General features: G+C 38.2%; 1 protein-coding gene across 1 annotated transcript; it reads right to left on the bottom strand.

Moving 5' to 3' along the window:
- Positions 1-1,358: 1,358 nt before the first annotated feature.
- LOC122037447 (uridine 5'-monophosphate synthase-like) lies at positions 1,359-23,412 on the bottom strand. The gene is made up of 6 exons (XM_042596924.1): positions 22,545-23,412; positions 22,290-22,373; positions 5,394-5,476; positions 5,215-5,302; positions 4,876-5,130; positions 1,359-1,684 (listed from the first exon to the last, which is right to left on the bottom strand). The coding sequence occupies exons 1-6, from the start codon at positions 23,340-23,342 to the stop codon at positions 1,547-1,549; spliced, it is 1,446 nt and encodes a 481-aa protein (XP_042452858.1). The 5' UTR covers positions 23,343-23,412; the 3' UTR covers positions 1,359-1,546.
- Positions 23,413-24,921: the final 1,509 nt, after the last annotated feature.

Here is a 24,921-nt window from a genome sequence, read left to right as displayed (position 1 = left end):
TTTCTCGTATGCTAGATCTGATATCCCCATATCAGGCCCAACGTGGTCCTGATATGCTCTCATATCAAGACCAAGGAGAAAAAAGGATTTAATTTTTTCAAGACCTCTGGACCACCACTAGGGAAGTCAAAAATAATAATAGAGCACATTTGAACTCCTTGCAACCTTAGAAATCCACAGAATCTAAAATAAGTGCAATCTGAAGCCTCTAGGTCGATTAGTGGATTTGGTCAAGACCTACTAATCAATCAAAGGCCTCAAATTGTACTCATTTCATATTCTGTTGATTTCTGATGTTGTAATGAGTTCAAATATACCCTTAATTATTATTTTCGACTTCCCTAGTAGTGATGTAGAGGTTTTAAAAAAATAAATATTCTTTTCTTCTTTTTTTTCTTTTCTTATTTTCTCATATGATAGTTTGAGGCTCAATGTTGTTTTAGTATTCTCTCATATCAAGACCAAAAAAAAATTAATTTTTTCAAAACCTCTCAACGACCACTAAGGAAATTGAAAATAGGACTTGAATTAAGTGCAATCTGAATCCTCTAAGTTGAATAGTAGATTTTGATCGAATTTCACTGATTGACCTAAAATCTCAGATTGTATTCATTTCAGGTTCTATAAATTTTTGAGGTTACGAGGAATCCAACTATACCCTCTATTACTATTTTCAACTTCCTTACTAATGGTCCAAAGGTTTTAAAATAAATAAATTCAAATTGAATAAAAAACGATAAGTGAGAAAAAGGAAGAGATTTATTTTTCACGAGTAGAGAGAAATGTTAAGGTTACATGTGGTTGACTGAAGGGGTAAAACAGAAAGACCAAATAAATTAATGCGTCTTTTAGTAATTATTAAAATATACTGATCAATTCAAATTCAAAAAATTATATGCACCTTTGGTCAATTATCGTTCATAATAAACCACTAAGATTTCTTGTAAGGATGCATTGAAGCAAAAGTGTTGAAGCAGAATTCAATAATTACAACTGTATGCATGTGAATTTACAAAAAAATATATGACAATTAAAAACTAAAAAAAGATAAAGGTCACGCAGGTCGAGTAATGAGCTAGCGGAGAAAAATGAATTCACACCGTGGATACCAATAATTCGTAAACGAATTTAGTCCACTCAGCCATCTCTCCGAACTCCAAATATAAAAGAAAATCTACTTATATTTAAGGATAAAAATTTATAATTAGTCGATGGTTAAAGATGATTCCTTCACTAGTTCATACCTAAACCAATACAAAAGAGAAAAATCACAAATGACTATCTTTAGACAGTTAAATAGCACATGGAAAATGACAGATAGCCAGCTACTAACTGAGATTTGATCTTAGACTTCATAATGGTAACACAAAATTAAAAAATATATATAATTAAAGAAATCACTTCAAGTTGCTTTATCTGTTTTTATTGTCGAAAAATGATAACATCGCGCACACGACATGTTAACACACCAAGCGCGGACTACCAAATTGGGTAAATAAAATTCGATGACGGAAGGTTAAGCAACACATAATTGTGATACGGAAGGTTAACCAAAAGAGTTAAGTCTTGCTTTGTAGGCATCCCATCCCTGCATTCGGTATTCTCTGGCGATTTCACTAGGATTTGTAGCCTTTATAATTCCACGCCCAACAATGATAACATCACTGCCTCTCTCAAAGATTACCTGCAAACAAGATCGACAAAAATAATTGTACTGCTTTTAGATGTTATTGCATAAAATTGGGAATTCATGATAATTCGAATAATTTGGTTTTAGTGGGACTCATTTGATAGTAAGGAACAAATATTTAAGAAAATAAAAGGAGTACAAAATATCATTGAAAAAAAATATATAAAACAAAAGAAACAAAAATTTAAAAATGTATCAATGATAAAATTATATATAGATATAAAAAAATAGATTTGAAAAAGAAAATTTTCAAAGCTCAAATATAGTTCTATTACATGTGAAAGTGAATTGGTAGAAAAAGATATTTCTCCAGATTTTCCATTTGCTTAGCTTTTCTACAAAAGAAAACAAAGCAGTATGAAAGTGCAGTTGTGAAAATCCTTAACTCAATTTTTCTCATGGCACGAGCTAAATAGAAAATCAACTTGTGCCATACAGATCTCAAATTAACACCATTCATATACATATTTAATACAATTATAGTCATACATATAAGCCTCCATTGGCCCAATATAAGAAAAATCAAATAGATTTGAGATTATTCAAAATGTATCAATCAGTTTGTAAGGGTAAGTACTCTAATTCTCATACATAAGAACAAAGGAAAAATATAAAATTATGCAAACTATTAAAGTATTAAATTAATGAGTTATGAAACTTTAGAAAAAAAGTAATAGAAAAAAACTACGAAAGAAGACTACAATGGCTGGAAATCAAATTAAATTTATGTCTTAAAGGCCGATAACATAAGTTATACATCTTCTCAGATAACTAATTAAAAAATATCAGTAACAGAGGCAAGACGTACACATGGCATTCCTCTACCTAGAAAAAGTTTATAATAAAATTCCAAGGGAAATTATATGAAAAATTAAAAAAAAGATAAATATTAGCATAACATATATTGAACTAATTAAAAATATATACGATGTAATGAAAAAATGAAAACTTCAGGCGAATTAATCAAAGCATTTCCCATAAGGATGGAGTTATATCAAGGATCAGCTCTAAATTTTTATCTTTTTACACTAATCATGGACGAACTCAGCACATCCAAGATACGGAACCGTTATGCACATTATTTGCAGATAATATTATTTTGGTAGATGAGACATGTGAAGGAATAACTCGAATCTTAGTGGAAAACACTAGAAGTGAATGATTTTAGACTTTAGTATAGTAAAAACAGAATATGTGGAATTTAAATCTAACATATTAAACGTAATAAGAAAATTGTTTCGATAGGAGAAGACGAGTTATCCATAATTGAGAGCTTTAAGTATTTAGAATTATTTTTGTAGAATGATCGAGAGATTCAAATAGATATTACATAGAATACAAGCAGTATGATCGAAATGAAGTACAATGTCAGGTGTTCTTTGTGATCATAAAGTAAATTCTAAGAATTAAAGAAAAGTTCTACAAAATGACGGTTAAATCTCCTATGGTATATAACGTTGAATATTGGACTATGACTCGTGCACATGAACAGAAAATAAGAGTTCCAGAGATGAGAATGTTAAGAAGGATGTGCAGACACAAGATATGAAATGAAAATATTAGAGATAAAATTAGAGTCACACCTATTGAGGGAAAACTCCAAGAGACGTGTTTAAAATGATACGAACATGTATTTAAACAACTAATATATACTCTAGTTAAGTGATTGAAACTATAACAAATGTGCACATCAAACGAGAAAGACAAAAAAAAAGACTTAGTTAGCAACAATAAAATAAAATAAAATTTATTTAAATATAAATGATGATATAGGATGGATAAAGTCTAATAGCGCAGAATGATTCATATAACGAACTCGTCAACCCGTGGGATGAGGCTGGGTTGTTGTATCAATTGGTTTGTAAATCAGATTTATAAGGCCTCAAATTAATATCATTCACATCACTTTAAGCGATCTTTGGAGGTCTGGATAGTATTATTGCATGTTGGAGATAGTTCTATTAGAGTTCATTCATTTTATTTTTCCTACTTGCATGATTGTTGATTTTATGCATTTTGGAAGTTTAGCTTAAACTCACTTGTAATGTATTAATAACCTAATTTAATGAATTGTCAAACATTAAAGAAATTATTGATGCAATCATGTACTAAGTACTAAGTGGTCGATTCTATATAGTTTTGATATGTATGGTAGAGTTTAAGTTAGTTACATATTATTGTTATTAATGTAGTGTATCAAATGTGCATATGCAAGTAACACCTGAACATTAATATTGTGAGTGCAATCGATAAAGTACAAGTGAGTTAGATCAACTAGAAATTCAGGGAAAAAAATTAAAGTCTAACACAATGCTGACAATATATAAAGATCAAATAAATTGAGTTGAGGCTGCCTCTGCAACCTCGTGGAGGACTACTATACTAGTGTCGGTTCCTAGGCAGAATGAAAAATTCCACCTATGATATAGTGAAACACAAATTCGCACTAATATCACAATGCACGAGATTTCCCACAATAATAAATTTTACCAAATAGAAAAAAAATTTGATTGGAAGAAGCCTTATAAAGGAATTGGGATCTAATTAAAGGCTCTAACCCAACTTTAAAAAAAAAAAAAGGCAGTCCGGTGCACGAAACTTCCGTTATGCGGGGTCCTGGGGAAGGATCCATTGTACACAACTTTATGTTATTTTTTGCAAGAGGTTGTTTCTAGGATTCGAACCCGTGATCTTTTGGTCACAAAACAACAACTTTACCGTTGCGCCAAGGCTCCCCTTCGCTCTAACCCAACTAAAATTGAAAATAAAATTAAACAAACAAGAAATTTTACCAAATGAGAAAATAACCCAAATTTATAAACACTATCCAAAATTAGAAGGTATCCAACTTTTAACCCTAAAATAGGACAATTACCAAAATTGACTAATATTTAATTTAAATGAAAAATTATTCCTGATTTGTTTACCAAATGAGAAAAAAAACCCAAATTTCTAAACACTATCCAAAATTAAAAGATATCCAACTTTTAACCCTAAAATAGGACAATTGCCAAAATTGACTACTATTTAAAATTTAAAAGAAAAATTATTCCTAATTTGCATCATCTATGTAACTTAGGCACAACCTATTACAAACTCTAGAAATCTCAGAATCATCTAGAATTGGCTTGATTATAGATAAGGTAAAGGAAAATACCTAAAACAAATTAACAGCTGATACTTACAGAATAAGGCGTGTTGTATCGTTGGCCTAATGAATCTCGCCCAGAACTCAACTGAACTCCAGGAGTTGCATGAATAAATGCTGGACTAGTTGGTTCTCCTTGCCATGATGCTGGATTAACAGATATGAATCCAATCACAAAATCAGTGTGTGTCTCTGCTATTTTCACAGCAGCAGATGTGTATTCTCCTGTCGCAAGATTTCCAGCAGAGCTCATTTCAGCAAGCAAAAGAAGTCCTCTCCCTCGGGGCAAACCCTATTGACATAAAAAGGGAAGGAATAGAAGTTGAGTATGAACTAAGAAGGAATAAGTTATGAATATTTAACATCAGTTAAGAACCTTCAGCTTTAGACCATCAACAATTCCAGGGCCAGAAATTATGTGTGCATTAACAATGTCAGCCCACTCCAATATTTGAAATATCCCTCTGTGACAAGAATACAAACAACATAAATTAGCAAATGGAATTCAAGAAATGAAAATAGGAAAATATAGCAAGTAATCATTACACAGCTCACCCCTCATATTGCATTGTAACTGTGTTCCCAATGTCAGCAAATTTGCGATCTTCGAATATCAAGAAGTTGTGCCTTTCAGCAATCTTTAGAATGGACAACACTTAACATCATCACAAGCTATAAATATGCATGTGCATATTATTTGACACCAACCAATGAAAATACGCATTAAAAAATTCACTAAGAACTTAAGCAATCAAACTTCAACTTTTGCAAAATGTTGACTTGGTAACAAGAACCACCATGAAGAAGAAATTAACAATACATATTCAGCTTAAATCATACAATAAAGGCAACAGATGATCAATTATCTTTAGGACATATTTAAAAGAAATTTACAGGACAATGTTTTCATCATTCAACAAATAAAGAAGAAATTTTAATCTTACTAGAGAATTCTTCAAATGTCTCAATTTAACCATTAGTTAAAAATTGTTGCAACATTGCCCAAAAGATCTCATTCACATGACACCCAACTCCATTTAAAGTCCACAGAAAAAAATGTTCTTGTTCCTCCAGAAGCCGAACTGTTCAGCTAAATTATCTTCTCTTATTTTCTTCATAGATAACTTTAGATATATAATTAGAAAAGCCATATGACCTTCATTTACAACTCAATGAGAATTCCTGAGCTGTTAAGCAACCCAATCATCATGTGAGGTAGTTGCAGTGGATGAGGCATTTGAATTAATAAAATAAGATAAAAATTTATTTAAATATAAATGATGATATAGTAAAGAATAAAGCCCAATGATATAGAAGGATCAATAAAGTCAATCCCGTCTAATGGGATAAGACTTCGTGATGGTTGTTGTTGGTGTTGTTGTAGAGGTGTAGATGCGACAATGCAAAGATGGTCCAACATCTTTGACATTCTCTTGTTCTCACATGTAGGTTAAGGCATTGTTCAATTAACTTGCTATATTTGACTCCAAAAGTTAAAAATGTCACACTTAATTTCCATATTTGTTACAGCATATTTGGCCTAGTAGAGGTGAGAATGCTAAGATGGTTGTATGAGATTAATAGAGCAATTAGGTATAGCTCGACAAGAAAATGAGAGAAAACACATAGAGATTATATAGAGATATTAAAGGCAACCAATAGAGTGGAAGGTGTAAGATGTAGAGGGAGATAAAAAGACACTAAATAAGAAAAATGGCCTAGTAGAGGTGAGAATGCTAAGATGGTTGTATGAGATTAATAGAGCAATTAGGTATAGCTCGACAAGAAAATGAGAGAAAACACATAGAGATTATATAGAGATATTAAAGGCAACCAATAGAGTGGAAGGTGTAAGATGTAGAGGGAGATAAAAAGACACTAAATAAGAAAAATAATTTTATGATTTCAATATTACTATATAATCAACCTTGCATAGAGCTCGATGGAAGAAAGATATTGGTGCTGGAAGCACCAGATAATCAAAATTTTGATATTGGTAAGAGTTCAAAGTTAAGGTGTGTTACGATCTAACAAGGTTGATTAAGTGTGTAGGTAATTCAACAAGAAAGTCTTAGTATGTCAAGTTGACTGAATACTAGGCAAGACAAAAGTCCTAGTGGACATTAGGCAAAGCAAAAGTTCTAGAGGTCGAAGACACTAAGCCGGAAGCCCGAGGACATCAGGCAAAAGTCTAGACTGCTCGAGAACCGGACATATGGTGAGAAGTCCCGAAGGTCAAGATCGGATGTTGAGCAAAAGTCCAAATAAGCTTGGAGGACTGGATGTTTGGTAAGTCAGGTAAACCCTTTTGAGAGAAGTGTTGAAGCAATCCCAATGGTCCGTGCGACCATGTGTTTTGGTGTTTGGGCAAAGGGTTTAAGTTAGGTTCACCCTTGTATTTGATATGTGTATGTAAGTGTGCAGGTATGCAGGATACACATGTAACTCAGGTTGATGGCTTCGGGTCCAGTAAAGGATGGAGCATCCAAGGGACCATGGACAAGGCAACGAGGACAAGGGCCGAGGGGAGCGACTTTGAGGCATACGCGAAGGTTGGCATTGGGGACGAGTCGCGGGCTTGAATGCATCCAAGGGACCAGAGCCAAAGGAAGTAGGCTTGAAGGCAAGAGGTCAAGGCTACAAAGAAGCGTCAAGTGAGTCATAAGGGTGAGGGTACAAGTGCACGAGAGATTGTACTCGAAGTAAAATCCTAGTTTTAGGGTTTTTTTAGCAGTCGACTGGTGCAGTCGACTGGGAGCGAACAGAATACTTCTGTTCGTTCGGTCAGTGTGGAGCAGTCGACTGCTAGTTTTAGCAGTCGACTGATATCGAGCCGTTAGGACGTAACGGTCGAATTTCCACAGAGGGCAGTCGACTTCATGTTTTGACAGTCGACTGATAGGCAGGGTTTTCAACCCGCGGCCTATATAACCAAGGCTTGAAAGTTTGGTTATCCCTGACGAAATTAGTGGTGGTGAACCCTAATTAGTAGTCTACTTGTTTTCAAGTGTTTGTGAGTGTCGTGGTGAGGTTTCTCCACCCACAAGAGCTACTTGAGATAGCCGGAGTTTGCCAGGGGCTAATCCACCGACGAATCGGGATCGTCCACCTCAAGGACACGCCGTGGAGTAGGAGCCCTAATCTCCGAACCACGTTAAACGAACGTGTTAGCGGTTTGCTTGTTTTTTCTTTCCTTTAGTGTTTAGCTTTCATATTCACATTTTGTATTGTATTATACCGCTTGCGCACTAACGAATACGTAGGAAGTGAGTATTTGGGGGTGTCATCTATCCAACCCCCCTTCAAGCCGGCCACCGATCACCTTACAAGTGGTATCAGAGCGAGGTTCGCACTTCACCGAACTAACCACCGAGAAGAGCAACTACAAGAAGATGACCGGCTTGATTGAACCTCCAAAGTTTGAAGGAGGAAGCCTTGGGTGTTAGTTAGAGCCCTAGAGTCAATCATATGATGATTGTTGTATGGACTCGATGTATCATATTCCTATATATTAATAAAGGCATTTCTTTATGGTTATTATACTTACTTGTATTGGTGCCAAATAACTAAATATAATAGCTTCCTTGAGTAGAAGGTTCTTATCTATATCAATTAATTGGTTGAATTGATAGTGAGATGATATAGAGAACACTACTCTTAATCATTCCTAGTCAAGTATTAACATTCAGGGACAATGTTAATGCGATGAGACTAACATGTAGGTCAACTCGATGACTTGATCTCACAAGTCATGGATATAGAGATATCAAGTTGACACATAGATATCGATCAAGAATATCTTTGAATGACCCGTGAGAGAAAGTATCGTGAATCGTTATATGAGTATCATATACTTTCTCGTATTTATCGATCGTTGGCTGAAGTCACCGTAATTCCTACATAAGGGGTTCGTACTTTGGCCCGTCGAGCGTCGTGGCGGGTGGACTATAAAGGCGATTACTGGGTATGTAACAAATTATCTTGAGGGATGTGGTGATGTAGATGGGATCATCCCTTATGACGGGAGTGATATCGTGATTCTTGATAGAGTGGGACCAGAAAGCATGGCCATGCCCAAATGAGTCAATATGAGATATTAAACTTATTTGATTAGAGTGAGTCTACTTGGGGTTCAAGACATAGATTGATTAGAGGATGACACGGTCTATGCCTCAATTGATCAATCTAGATGTCAAGGATAGAAGGACATTGTCACATATTGTGAGAGTCACAATTAGTAGTCACAATGGTGATGTTGGATCTCAACATTCTTATAACTTGGGTAGTAATGATATGTTGCTAGATACCGCTCATTACTTATTTTTCTAAATGGGTTTAGGAGCATTGCCAACGTTACAAGAACCTATAAGGTCTCACACAAAGGGCAATTAGATGGAGATTAGGTTCATATGATGAACCAAGAGGATTAGGTTCATATGATGAACCAAATTGGATTAAGTATAATCCAAATTAGATTAATTGAGTAAGACTCGATTAAATTCGACTTGAGTTAGACTCAAGTGAGGCTAGACTTGAGTTAGACTCAAGTGAGACTTAATGATGATATTCATTGAATTTTGAATTCAATGATAAATAGTGACATTCATTGAATTATGAATTCAATTTGAATATTAGATTCAAATTTCGATTCAAATTACGAAGAGAAGAGGAGTTTCAAAATGGTCATTTAATGAAGAATGAATATTCATTAAATACTCATTAAGACTCATTAATGAGGCTCATTAATGGAGTTAATGAGCATAAGTATTTTCATTAGATGAAAATACTTAAGTCATTTTACTCTTATTTTTCATGATAATGAATCATCATTATTCTTCCTCTCTTCTAGCTCTCTCTCCCTCTCCTCCATTACCGAGCCACCCAAGAGTGCTAGCACACTCTAAGTGGTTCTTCTCCACCTACTGTCCGTGTGGATACGTATAGAGGAGTGTACGCTTAACACTCTCGAGATCCGGCAACCTTTTGGATGAGCGGGATAAGCGAAGGGCTTCGCAACAAGGGTAACGCTTCTTATTCATGTAGATCTAAGGTAAATCTAGGTTAGAAACTTGCACATGATTTATTTTTATATATCTTCGCACAGATCCGTGGCAAGACTTCGAGGTTTCCGCAACGCAAAAAATAATTTTTGCGGCTCGAAAGTCCCAACAGTGATATCAAAGCAACGTGCGAAGCATGTACAAGTTTGTATTTTATTTTTATGAAAATATTTCAGATCTGTAAGTTTCTATAAGTTTGCTATTTTTATAGATTTTTTGAGTATTTTTCTGGTAGAAGCGAAGCAACAAGTGCTTGGACACTTGTAGGCTTCGACTACCGAGAAAAACCTTCCAAACGGCAAGGTCTTGCCCAAATCATTTTGGGACAGCGGCTTAAGGCGCTGTTAGATCAAGATGGGACACTCGCGATATTCATTTCGCGAGAAGAGGCGCTGCCCCTAATCCCGCAAGGGGCATTGTCCCACGATTGCGCCCGAAAACCGCTAAACGGGACCGCCGGGAAATTGTGACTCATAAAATCAATAAAATCAGTAGTAAAATTATAGAAATTTATATAAAATACATAATTTAGAATTATGTGTGATTTTGTGATGGTCATGACCCAAAACCCCAATATGATTGGTTAAAATGTGTTGTAATTCATAATATAGCCTGCGCGTCATTTTTGTGTTGTGCGTGTTGTATTGATATGCGACCTGCACGTCGTACCTTCTCTTTTATATTCTTGTTGTAAATAAAATTTAGACTCGAATGTAACTCGAGTTTCACATTTGTAATGTACAAAATGAAGCGGTGGAAGATCCACTCAAGAAGGAGTTACGAGGAGGGTGATTTCAACACATTTGTCGTTGACCCTAGGTTGACTATCCGATCTTTTCATTGGCTTGAAAAGATCGTAGTAGGGTCATGACTTCATCACAAAATAATTAGTTATCTATCATTGCTTGTATATGTGATGCATGATAATGTAGGATAATTAGTGCCTTGATGCGTATAAGATACGAATCCACGATTAGATTATATCTTAATCAAGTCAACTTGATATGCCTACCAAGTTTTGATACCCATCACTACCTCGATCATATGTTGTTGTTGTTGAATCTGTCAAACCAGAGCAACGTATATTATCTTGATAGGGTGCGGAGGGACAACCTTGGTCTCGCCTATCAAAACTTGGGTGAGTACAAACTCAATTAGATTGAGCATAACTAGTTAACTCAATTGGATCGGGTAAAACTATAGGCATTTTCCAACGGTTGGACGATAGGATAAATATCACATTTATACTAAATCTTGGGCGATTTAGCCAAAGCTAACTCAAGTTTTAATATAAATGAGATTTTTGATCCTATAAACAAGAGTTGCATAGAGATGTAATTGATAATTAGTTATCTACCGATCATACTAAGTCTTGGGCATTTTAGCCAAAACTAACTCAAGTCATAGTAAGATGTGGATCTTGTCCCACGAAAATTATAGCTAATTGGTAAGAATCTAGTAGTGTGGTTTGACCACATCCATGACTTGATTCTACAAAAGCTCTATAATTCAGTGGAAGCATCATTTAGTTAAAGGTCTAATTAAATGATTAAAGGAATATGATATTTACTTTCTGCATTATTTCTATTGTAGATTGTCATGTCGACAAACACGAACACCTTCTCCCTACGTTCTGTCCTTGACAAGGACAAGCTCAATGGAGCTAATTTCCTGGACTGGTACAGGAATCTGAGAATTGTTCTCACACAAGAAAAAAAGCATGCGTCTGGGCGGCTCGTTCCTGCCACTGCCCCGCGAGCTGGCCGAGATGCTTATAAGAAGCTTGAGATGATCGTTAGATGTGGCGTGCCTCGTACTCGCGACCGTGAACTCTGCGCTTGAAGCACGTGGTTGATATTTGTTTATGATATGGTTGAACATCTTAGTTAACTATATCAAGACAAGGCGTGAGAGATTTGAGATCTCGAGGCATTGTTTAGGTCTGAGATCAAGATGGGACTCCGTAGGTCCGTATGTGCTCGAAGATGATTGAGTGCATAGAGAACCCTGCAGAGTTGGGATTCCACTTGGCGGTGGCGGCGAGACTTGATCTTGATCCTTGCCAGAGCTATAGTCGATTTGTCGTGAATTATAACATGAGCGAAATTGACAAGCCTTGCTAAGCGTGTTCTGACTGAGCTCGACCTTAAGAAGGTAAAGCCCGTTTTGATGGTGCAAAGCGTAAAGGCAAGGGCAAGCTAAAAGTAAGGGAAAGTCCAGCAAAGCAAGGCATTGAAACCTAAAGGAGGGTTGCAGGATTACTACTTCTGCGGTCGGGGCAAGACCTTTGGAAGAGGCTGAAAGTATATCTAGAAGATCTTAAGAAGAGAAGTAAGACTTACTTGATTATATATGTTATGAAGTCGATCTATCTATTTCGTCGTGGGTATTGAATCTAGGATGTGCTTCTCACATTTATACTAATGTGAAGGTCTTTGAGAAATAGCGAGGCATTGGCGAGTGGACCTACGGTGGCGATGGAGCCGAGGTTGTTCTTATTCTTTGTGGAACTTACTATCTATCTACGCCCTCTGAGCATGCGAAATTAAATGAATGTTGTGTATCGGGTAAAATTTCGAAGTCTCTTGTTTGAAACGAAAGGCTTTTCTTTTGTAATAAAGAACAAATGTTGTTACGTTTATTTAAAGATATGTTCTCTGTAGTGCGTCGATGAGCGGACTCTACGTTTCTAGACTTAGAACCTCATCTATAACATAAGTACCAAAGGTTGAGTCGAATAGAATAGACGAACCTATCTACGGCGTTGTCGCTTGGGTCGTATAAATGAGAATCGCTTATCTCGACTCCATAAAGATGGTTCTTTGGACTCGTTTGATTTATCATATGAGACGTCGAGTCGTGTCTCTTGAGGCGAGATGACCAGACTCCTTTAGTGGACGTAAGCGAAAGGCGGTGACTTATTGGGACTTATCGTGATGTATGTGGCCCTTTCGATGTCATTGCTCGAGGTGGTTATAGATACTTCATTACATTTCTTGATGACTTGGTAGATATGGTTATATGTATCTCATGACAACAATCCTTTGAAAAGTTGAAGAATTCGAGAATGAATCTGAAACCATTTAAGCGAGTGTATTAAAATACTTGATCGGATCGAGGGTGGTGAATACCTTAGCCGTGAGTTTGACTATCTGAGTGTGGGATTACATCGACACACTTCTCTGGAACACCGTGGTGGAGCGGTGTATCGAAAGGAGGAATCGTACCCTAGTAGATATGGTCTATGATGAGTCACACAAATCTTCTATATCCTTTTGGGGATATACTCAACAATGACCTTCACACTTAGCAGTGTTCCGTCCATTTGTGATAAATATATCGTATAGGATATGGCGAGAGATGCTCGGTGTCTTTTATGAGGATTTGGGGTTGTGAGGCTTCGTTCGACGTTCATCTCAATGGATGCATACCGATGATAAATCTATTTTATAGGATATCTTAAGGAAGCGAAGGAATATTACTTCTACGTTCCTAGTCAATACAAAGTATTAGACTGGGTATTTCTAGAAAGAGACTTTGTTTACAGAAAAACTAGAGTACGTTCGATCTTGAAGAAGGTCGAGATATGGACCATAGCATTGAAGCCTTGATGGAAGTTGAGCAGGAACCATAATATTGTGGATGATAAGATTGTTCCAAGGAGTTGAGGAGCAACAACCGATTCAAGTAGACTACCTCTGCAGGTGCGATAGGGTGCGTCGTCAGCTGAGAGATACTCGTTTCTCTTGTCGACTGATGACATTATGCTCGTTGAGAATAAGCCTACCTCTGTCGGCGCAGTGAGACCGGTTAAGTCGTGGCTGAAGTCGTGGCGTCAGAGATGGAATCCATGTACACGACCAGTATGGACTTTGGTTGATCCACATGAGTTAAACCCGTTGGGTGTAAGTGGGTCTTTAAGAAAGATGGCGTGGATGGACTTATCTATAAGGGTGCTTGGTAGCTAAAGGTTTCAAGCAAATTCGTGGTATTGACTATGATGAAACCTTTTCTCCGATGTGATGTTTAAGTCCATTCGGATTGCTGCTTACTACGATTATGAGATCGGCGTATGGATGTCAGCCGCGTTTACGAAAACTTGCTCGAGGATGTGTACATGACACAACACGAGGGTTTTGTAGATCCAGAGCATGCGGATGCAAGCTCATAAGTCCGTTTATGGACTAAAGCAAGCTTCTCGTGGAATCTTGATTCGATGATGCGATCAACAGTTTGGTTTCGAGAATAAAGATGAACCACTGTACTGAAGAAGGTTGTTAGGAACAGGTTGTCTTCCTTGTCTTGTATGTGGATGACGTACTACTCGTTGAGAATGGCGTCCCTTTGCTGCGATCTGTAAAGACTTGGCTTGGGAATTGCTTCTCGATGAAGGACTTGGGTGAAGCGGCTGTATTACAGGCGTAAAGATGCATAGAGATGGATCTGAGAGATGCTTGGCTGAAGTCGAGTCATATATTGAGGTACTCCTTGGGTTGCCGTACGGAATTCGAAAGGTTTACTGGCGATGTCATGGTGTAAGTCTTTTGAGACTCAAAGTCCCTCTTACAGAGGAGAGGCCAAATGGATAAGATTCCTTATACTTGACCATGGGATCTGTCGTATACGCCGTCTTATGTACTAGTCACGATATTTAGTATGCTTTGAGCGTGACGAGTAGATACGGATCCAGGTGGGCGTCATGGATGGCGATCGAGAATATTCTTAAGTACTTAAGAAGGACTAAAGAATATTTCTTGATATTGGAGGTGATGAGCTAGGCGTAAAGGGTTCTGATGATGCCGACTTCAAGACGGGATGATTATAAATCATGATGCAGGTTAGTATTTTGCTTGAATGGTGGTCTTTGTAATTTGAAGAGTTCAGTAGGACACGATTCTTGATTCTGATAGTAAGTATATTCTTGCGTCGGAAGCGTGAAGGAGGCGATTTGGATCAGCGTTCGTTCTTGAGCTTGGGGTGGTTCTGGCGTACCGATCCTATAGAGCTCTGTGACAATGATTGAAGCGATTCTGTGAGTAAGGAACCTCGTTCGCTGTGGACGAAACCACGTACTCTGACGCTTCCGTCGTTCGAGAGATCGTGATAGAGGAGATATGAAAAGTTCAGAACGGAGGCTAACGTCGTTGATCCCTTGACGAGACTTTGGCGCAGGAGAAAGCGTGATGGTCACAGGTAATTGGGCTTGGAGTCTCTGTTTGATTGGCTAGTCTTTGGTGGGAGATTGTTAGTTAAAGCCCTAGAATCGATCGTATGATGATTGTTGTATGGACTCGATGTATCGTATTCATATATTAATAAAGGCGTTTCTTTATGGTTATTATACTTACTTGTATTGGTGCGAATAACTAAGTATAATGGCGTCCTTGAGTAGAAGGTTCTTATCATATCGATTAATTGATTGAATTGATAATGAGATGATATAGAGAACACTTAATTATTCCTAGTCAGTATTAACATTCGGGGAATGATGTTAATGCGATAAGACTAGCGTGTAGGTCGACTCGATGACTTGATCTCAAGTCGTGGATATAGAGATATCAATTGACACGTGGGTATCGTTGGAGAATGTATCTTTGAATGACCCGTGAGAAAGTATCGTGGATCGTTATATGAGTTTCGTATACTTTCTCGTATTAGTATAGTATCGATCCTTGGACTGAAGTCACCGTAATTCCTATATAAGGAATTCGTACTTTGGCTTCAGAATGTCACATTGGGTGGACTATAAAGGCGATTCTGGGTATATAACAAATTATCTTTGAGGGATGTGGTGATGTAGATGAGATCATCCTCTATGTAATGGGAGTGACGTCGTGATTTTTGATAGGTGAGATCGTTAAATCGTGAGTGGTGAATGAGTCGATATGAGATATTGAGCTCGTTTGATTAGAGTGAGTCTACTTGGGGTTCAAGCATAGATTGATTAGAGGATGATACGATCTATGCCTCGATTGATCAATTTAGATGTCGAGGATAGAAGGCGTTTATCGTATATTGTGAGTCGCGATTAGTAGTCATGATGGTGATGTTGGATCTCAGCGTTCTTGTAACTTAGGTAATAATGATGTGTTGCTATACCGCTCATTACTTATGTTTAAATGGGTTTAGGAGCGTTGCGGCGTTCTAAGAACCTATAGGTCACACAAAGGCGATTAGATGGAGATTAGGTTCGTATGATGAACGAGAGGATTAGATTCATATGATGAACCCGAGAGGATTAGGTTCGTATGATGAACCAAATTAGATTAAGTGTAATCCAAATTAGATTAATTGAGTAAGACTCGATTAAGTTCGACTTGAGTTAGACTCGAGTGAGACTGAAACTTGAGTTAGACTCGAGTGAGACTTAATGATGATATTCGTTGAATTTTGAATTGATGATAAATAGTGACGTTCATTGAATTATGAATTGATTAATATTAGATTAATTTCGATTCAATTATGAGAGATTTTAGTCTTTAATGAAGAATAATATTAATAATACTTTTCATTAAGAATAATGAGTTAATGAGCGTTAAGTATTTTCGTTAGATGAAAATACTTAAGCCATTTACTCTTATTTTTCAAATAATGAATCATCATTATTCTTCCTCTCTTCCAGCTCTCTCTCCCTCTCCTCCATTTCTGAGCCACCCAAGAGTGCTAGCACACTCTAAGTGGTTCTTCTCCACCTATTGTCGGTGTGGATCGTATAGGGGTGTCACGCGGCACTCTCGAGATCAACGACCTTTTGGGACGGGATAGCGAAGGGCCATGACAAGGGTGGCAGCTTATTCACGTAGATCTAAGGTAGATCTAGGTTAGAAACTTGTACATGATTTATTTTTATATATCTTCGCACAGATCCGTGGCAAGACTTCGAGGTTTCCGCAATGCAAAAAGCGATTTTTACGGCTCGAAAGTCCCAACATTGGGGGCATCACATTTTGGATGATGAAGAAGGAAGTCTTCTTCGACACGGATTGGGACACCATGATGGTGATCAAGGACCCATTTGAAGTCCCGAAGGACAAGAAAGGGAAGAAACTCCGACCACGACATTGGACGGAGGAGCAAACCTCACGGTCAAAGGCAAACGTCAAGGTAATATCTATATTAATTGATATTTTGCCTAATGACGTGATGAGCCGTGTAGGTAAATACGAGAATGCCCACGATTTGTAGAATAAGATAAAAAAGGTTCAATGGGAAGAACCTATGCCCACACAAGAAGAAGAAGAGTCCAAGGAGATGGGCTTAATGGCTCAAGATAAGGAGGAGCAACCGGAAGGTGACGAGCACTCAACTTCCGAGGACGAGAAAGATGAAGAAAGGTCATCCGCAAGTGTGGATGAGGAAGATAAGGTAGCATCTACATCCTCAAGGGTTGAAGAAGGGTCCAAGACGAATGAAGAAGAAATCTTGGAAGAAGTCAACCTAGTGAGCACCTTCACCGAAGCAAAGTCAAAAGATCACATTGTGTGCTTCAGGTGCAATGAAAAGGGACACTACAAGAGTAGATGTCCTATGGGTAAGAAGAAGGTAAATCCTAAACTCAATCAAGTTATTTTAAATACTAACATGGGTTGTAGGAATGAAGAAGCCCAAAGGAGAAGATTGCGCATTATGTGCTTCACGTGTGGGGAGAAGGGTCACTACCACACCAAATGTCCCAAGAAGGGAGACATCAAGAAGCTAGCGTAATTGAAGAAATGGGAGAAAGAGAGGAAGAATGGAGGCTCATGTTAAGGAGGAGCTCAAAAGGTAAAGGGTAAGGTAAACCCTAGTTTAAATTTGAAATCAAATTTAAATTCCTCCATGCATGCTAGAAATAATTGTTATTATTTACCCATGCATAATTTTGGCTTTAGATATCATGATAGAAATAGGGTAATTGTAGATCATAACCCTAGGAGATCAATTCATGATAAATCTAGAAATGGTAGACATAAAGAGACCCAAGGCATTAATCCCAAGAAGGGGAGACATATGCCTAGAAAAATGAGTAGGTCTAGGAATATCCATGGTGGACATGTTGACTCTAGGTTTAGGAACCTAGAAAGGGAAAATCAAGCTTTGAAAACAAAGCTTGATAAGTTGGAGAAAACCCTAGAAAGATTCAATGTTGGATCTAAGGGTTTAGGTATGGTGTTGGGTAGTCAAAGACCCAACAATGATAGATCGGATCTAGGATACCGATCTAGGGTTTCCAATGCTAAGGAAAAGTCTTATGCTAGGGTTGCATATGACTATAGAAAGGAGAAACCAATAAATGGCAAAGGAAAGTCATTTAAAGGTAAGGAGAAATTAACCAAGTACAAGGTGTCCAAGGTTAAGAAGGTTAGGTTTGTAGGCCAAGTGTCACCGGAGGTGTACCAATGTGGCCTAGCGATTGTGGATGAGTCACCTAGGGAGGTGGCTATGGCTAAGAGCTCTAGGGGGAACTCAAAGAGTCAATTTGGGGCCCATGGCCAATGGATCTCAAGTGGGTTTTACTTGGGAGTCTAGAGGGGTCATGAAATGTGCCAAGTGGTTTGGAGATGGACTTGAGTCTCAAACCTAGGATTTTGGCACAATTGGGTTATGTTTCATGCTTAGAAATATGATATTGGGGTCATATAGCATAATAATTGGTTTTGGATGTATAGATGTCATATAAACCAATGCTAGGGATGCATTGTGGGTTAGTATGGGCAAATACATCAAGAGGAAGCCAAAATAGGACTTTAGGTCAAGGTTCAATTGAACTTTTTAGCTAGTTTTGTGTTTTGTGTTTTGTGTCAATCTTAAGATTTGTGATAAATATATTTTTATATATATTTTTCCCAAGTAGACATTGATAAAATAGACCTCTCCACAAAATTTGAGAATTTTTGGAGGTCTGTGGAATTTCTGGCGCATTTCTGAAGTTGGCCAGAAAAGGTTGATTTTTGCATGAATAATGTACCAGTCGACTAGTACAGTTAGCAGTCGACTGGTAACAGTTTTTTTGAGCACAAAATGTCTCTGTAAGCTTGTTTTCATAAGGGCAGTCGACTGGTACTTCTTGCAGTCGACTGATACCAGTCTGAAAGTGTTTTCAACACTGGATTTTGACCGGATCAGCTCATATAGATGTATGGGATCCATGGGGGATAAATACATAAGTTTAGGGTCAGTTGGATGATAAATTTTCAATAATTGGGATATCGTTCGAAAGCTTTTAGGATGTTAGGCAAAGGGGAAGAAGTAAGGTTTAGTTGGGAAAACCTTAGTACCTTTGCGTATGGAGAGCCTTGGGATAGGTTCTTAAATAGTCAATAAAATTCCTAGCTCAATAGGGAGCCTAGGTATAGAGGGAGCCTTAGCATAGGTTCCAATGCAGGGTGCATTTTTCATTCGGCGTTGTAAGTCCAAGTGTGTAGCCTTGGCATCGTAAGTTCATTTGGCAGTGTAAGTCCAAGTGTGTAGCCTTGGCAACGTAAGTCCATTCGGCCGTGTAAGTCCAAGTGTGTAGCTTTGGCAACGTAAGTCCATTTATTTTAGCATATTGTTTTGCTATTACGTTTTCCCTAACTTAAACGTATTGTCAAACATCAAAAAGGGGGAGATTGTTGGGCAGATCGATGGTCCGTCGCGACCGTGTGTTTTGTGTTTGAGCGAAAGTTTAAGTTAGGTTCACCTGTATTTGATATGTGTATGTGAGTGTGGGGTGCAGGGGATACATGTGACTCAGGTTGATGGCTTGGGTCCGGTGAAGGATGGAGCGTCAGGGGCCGTGTGGCGCGGCGAGGACGAGGATCGGGGAGTAACCGGGCGTACGCGAAGGATGGCGTTGAGGACGCAGCGGGCTTGAATCGTCAGGGACGAGGCAAAGGAAGTAGGCTTGAGGCAGAGGTCAGGTGCGAGAGGCGTCAGTGGTCGTAAGGTGAGAGTGCAGTGCGAGAGATTGTACTCGGAGTAAAATCCTAGTTTAGGGTTTTATTGTGGCGTTCTTATGTGATCTTGTAAGCGTTCTTTATGTGATCATTGCGTGTTTTAGCGATCATTGCGTTTCTTGATCGTGGTGTAGTCGGTGAGTGTAACAGAATGCTTTTGTTCGTTCGGTCGATGTGGGCGATCATTACTAGTTTTAGCGATCATTGGTATCAACCGTTGGATGTAACGATCAATTTCCGTAGAGGCGATCATTGCGTGTTTGTGATCGGTGGTAAACGGATTTTCGACCCTATATAACCAAGGCTTGAAAGTTTGGTTATCCCTGACGAAATTAGTGGTGGTAAACCCTAATTAGTAGTCTACTTGTTTTCAAGTGTTTGTGAGTGTTGTGGTGAGGTTTCTCCACCCACAAGAGCTACTTGAGATAGCCGGAGTTTGTCGGGGGCTAATCCACCGACGCATCGGGATCGTCCACCTCAAAGACACGCCATGGAGTAGGAGCCCTAATATCCGAACCACGTTAAACGAACGTGTTAGTGATTTGCTTGTTTTTTCTTTCCTTTAGTGTTTAGCTTTCATATTCGTATTTTGTATTGTATTATACCGCTTGCGCACTAACGAATATGCAAGAAGTGAGTATTTGGGGGTGCCGTCTATCCAACCCCCCTTCAAGCCGGCCACCGATCTCCTACAAGGAGTAGGTGAGGATGTGTTACCTTGAAGGGAACAATAGACGTCGGTCTGACCTAGGGTTTCAATGAAATCCAAATTCAGGACCAGATAGTCCCGAGACGGTCAATTATATTTCTGATTTTATATTATGCATGTTGTGCTAACACTGTGGTGCAGGAAATAAAAAATGACTAAAGTTAGGACATTCCAAGCGCCCGAAAGAGATCTAGGGGTCCAGACGTCAGGACGACCAGATAGGATCAAATTGCCCGAGATGGCTCGAACTCAGCCATGTGAATAGCTAAGTTTGGTTGGCTAGCACACATCAACTTCCAGGCGCTCGGGAGGGATCAAGGTGCCCGGAAAGGGATCAAGGCAACTCGGATAGAGCTTCGCCGAGGTGATATCCGAAAGAGATCCAAGCACCCAGAGTTGGATAACTCAACGACAAAGGTGGATCAGATAGACCTCGGTGGAGGCGCCGGAGTTTGTCCAAGCACTTGGAATGGCCTATAAAATAAGCCTTCGACCAGCGGCTCAGATCATCAATCCTACGCTCAAATGATCTTCGCGCTACTCTGAAATTCTACTATGACGCCAAAGTACTGCTCCGACAACCACGATCGAGTCTACACTTCATTTTCTTGTTGTCAGTAACTTTAATAGTTGTACTTCCTTTTCATACTCGATTCTTTGTACCTTGACGAATTGATAATGGATTGCCCAACAAAAGCAATCAACGATCGCAGACTTGGACTAGCAGCACAGGCTGTGCACCAAAAAAAAAACAAAGCTTGTTAGCATGGTGCTTCTTTCTCTTATTCTTTATTTTCGTTGTGTACTCTCGAAAAATATGAAAAAGTAACACGCATTATTCACCCCCCCCTAGCGCTTTCTACAATCCTACATAAGATGCATATAGTCAACCAATAATATAGTTAGGAAACATGGTTTAATGATGATAACTTTATGCCATTTCCATCTTCTTTATTAAAGGATCCAAATTAAATGATTGACCATATCAGTTATTCAAATTATCTTGATTGGACAACAGAAAGATCAAGTCATGTAGTGACAACTAGTTGGTTTATGGATTTTTATCTCTCTATTGAACTTTATGAAAAGTTATAGTACTAGCAATAGCCCAAATCTTCAAATCACTTTTAAGTATGTTAAAAATCAATTTATTTAATCTCTCCTACTCCTGACAAGTCACAACTTGAAATCTAATCAATTCAACTCGTCAAGCTAAAGAAAATTATCAATTGTTTTTGAATTATCCAAACCATCTTAAACAGTTTTTCTCTTATTTTGCATCTTAATCAAGATTAAAAAATTGTAAAACCCAATGTGTTTCCATTAATAACTCTTGCGGCTTTCCCTTTAATATGTGGTTAATTAATATGTTTATAATTTACTTCTCTATAATATTGTGTTTCCTACTCTCAGATTCTAGAGCTCAAAGACTCATTTCTTCTTTTGCAGAAACCTTATTTTCTTGGAAATTAGATTTAACTGAAAGAGGTCATTCAATTTTTGTCTGCAAATTTCATCTATCAGTTAGATATGAAATCTAATTGTCATTAGTATTTCCTATTTCTACTATCAATAATGTTAACTGAAAATGGATAAGTTTGTATGATTAAAGTTGATTTACTGATATTCTGCTTATGTTGCTATTAAGACAATAAATGATTATGAGCTTTTCAAGGTAACACAAGCATCAATTCTGTGACAAATATATCAAATGTGCGATGAAATATTTAAGGAACATGAATTGAGTGGAATTCATGAGATTTACCGCACGAAGCTGAACCCCAAACTCTGATGTGAAATCTGGCAGAATATCCACATGAGTTTTCAAGATGCAAATCTCAGGGCCAACCTGCATTGGCAATTAAAGCCCAAGAAAATAATAGGATACGTCAAAAGATGCAAATAACTACCATAACAAAACATGAGACCAAACTATAATGAAAAAGGAAGAAAAAGGGGAAAGGGAATAAATAGACAGAATGAATTCTGTGATCAAGGTTAGGTTTGTGAGTGAAACGACCTTATCGGCCAAATCAAGTAGTTCTTTTGCTGTGGAAACATCAGCTGCAAGGCACAGATTGGTCTGCTTCACCTCCATCACCTGGAACAGCCTCTTGCCCGTGGGATTACTGGTCATCGTCGCCCTCTCACCGTAAGAAAGCCTGGAGACTGGATTCACTACTGGTGCAGGAGTAGTGGGCACTGCCACCCTGCGGTTGGAATCCAGGAAGGCCCTCACCTCAGCAGCCTTCTCCTCCGACACCATCCCTTGGGAGACGAGCACGGTGAGGAGGTCTGAGAGGGTGAAAAGAGCATGGAGGCGTATGCCGTTGTCCGCGAGATTCTCGCGGCCGCCCTGCTGGCGGTCGATAACGACAACCGCGTCCGTTACGCGGAGGCCTGCAGCGCGGAGGGGGGAAGCAGTCTCTAGGACGGAGGTGCCACTGGTGACGAGATCCTCAACGATGAGGCAGGACTGTCCGGGGCGAAAAACTCCCTCGATGGAGCGGGCAGTTCCGTAGTCCTTGGCCTCCTTGCGGCGCATGAGCATGGGGAGGGAATGGGCTAGGGATATGGCGGTGGCGATGGGGAGGGCTGTGTAGGGGACGCCGCACACGAGATCAAATGGGGTGGATGAGGATGCGGCGGCGGCGGCGGCGGCGGAGTGGAGGAGGTCGGCAAGGCGAACGAGGAGTGAAGGGTATGAAACAACAAGGCGGAGGTCGATGTAGATGGGGGAGGTGATGCCGGATTTGAGCTTGAAGCTGCCAAACTTGACAGCCTCGATCTCGTGCAGTTCCCTGATGACCGACTCCATCTCCGATCGCCGGCTCTTTTGCTGTGTCAATAGCCGATGGCAATTTTTTAAAGGGGGGGCGGACTTAGGTTTTATAAAGTGTGCATCTAATTTAATAAATACCTTCTTTTTATATATATATATATATATATATATATATATATATATATATATATATATATATATATATATATATATATATATATATATATATATATATTTATGCTTGAAGTTGTGTTGGAAGTAAAATTTTTATGCTTCAAAATTGTGTTGGAAGTAAAATAGTTAATAATAAACAGTAAAAGTATAGTAATAGTGAATTGTGGAATTACAGTAAATGATAATAGAAATGTAACGATGCAGTAAATATGATGATGTAGTAATTTTTATTCTCTTTTTTTTTATGCTTACTCTGTTTTCTGTTCTTGTTTGTTTTCCAGGGAGTCTCACCTATTCAGGAGTTCATCGTTTAATCAGTGCCCCCGGCTTATGAATAAGATTTTGGATTAAGGATACCCTTCTTACTTAATCCGCACAGGTCTTATATGATTTTGATTATTCCTGATACAGTGACTGTTTACCTATTGGTTACTAGGACAAGGACTGAGAAAAAGAACCAAGAAAAGATAGACAGAATGTCTTATTTTTACCTAACTCAGTTTATCATTATAAAAACAAGCATAGATCTTATTTAGCGAAGATTTTTACAGGGAATTGCAACCAGAAACTAAGAGAGTTACATATTTGTACATAAAGATAATTTACAAAAAGAAAACTTACAAACACACTTGAACACACTTGAAAAGCACTGGGGGAATTTAGACAGTTGCGATGGTAGTGGGGAGAGTGGATGCCCTGAAAGGAGAGGTTTAGGGGCTTTTTATAGGCAGAGGAGAGAGTGTTTGCTTGGGAAAAAGGAAAGCAAGGAGAGAAGAGAAGAGAGGGGCCAGGAAAGAGGAGGCTTGGTGGAGGACAGGTGGAAAGCAAAAGTAGGTTTAGTGAGGGACAGATGGCTTCATTTTAGTTGAGTGGACATACTGTTGGAGGAGTGGAAAAAAATGTCATGGATGACGTTTTTAGTAGATGTTGCTGTTAAAGTGTATACTAAAAGCCTAGCTTTTGTATGAACATTTATTTAGAAATAAGAATCACATTGGTTAAGTATCTACATTTATATATACTGAGTGTAGTCGTTCGATTAATTTATATTGTAGATAACACGGTGTGTGGTATCACACATAGAAGATCGTGTTATCGGTTCTTTATAAATTATAAACAATAGCTCCCGACTAAGATGGAAAGGAACAAACCATTGAAATAGTCGTAGTGTAATTAGGTATTAGTTTATCTTGACTAATAAATTACACTAGTACACTCTAAGTGTATTGAGTAGGATCATTTTAGGTAAGTTCTTTTTATACTGACTTAATAAAAATGCTCTTAATCCTAATATAATAACAAGCACATATATTTAATATTCATTTCTTTAACTTATCAAAGGGTGAGATTTAGCTTGATAAATCAAAAGGCCCGATAAGTTGGGAAATGATATTACTTATAATGTGTGTTGTTGATTATAGAAGGAAACTGTGTCCTAGTA

The sequence above is a fragment of the Zingiber officinale genome, unplaced genomic scaffold (genome assembly GCF_018446385.1).
Source record: "Zingiber officinale cultivar Zhangliang unplaced genomic scaffold, Zo_v1.1 ctg44, whole genome shotgun sequence".
Classification (NCBI taxonomy): Eukaryota; Viridiplantae; Streptophyta; class Magnoliopsida; order Zingiberales; family Zingiberaceae; genus Zingiber; species Zingiber officinale.
Note: the sequence above shows the minus strand (reverse complement) of the source record. Positions and strands in the feature narration are given on the sequence as shown.

Coding starts and splice junctions, on each gene's coding strand:
- LOC122037447 (XM_042596924.1), bottom strand. CDS start 23,342: ATGGAGTCGGTCATCAGGGAACTGCACGAGATCGAGGCTGTCAAGTTT. Junction 5,477..22,289: donor TTGGGGTTCAGCTTCGTGCG/GTAAATCTCATG, acceptor TCCATTCTAAAG/ATTGCTGAAAGGCACAACTT. Junction 1,685..4,875: donor GATACAACACGCCTTATTCT/GTAAGTATCAGC, acceptor TCTTGTTTGCAG/GTAATCTTTGAGAGAGGCAG.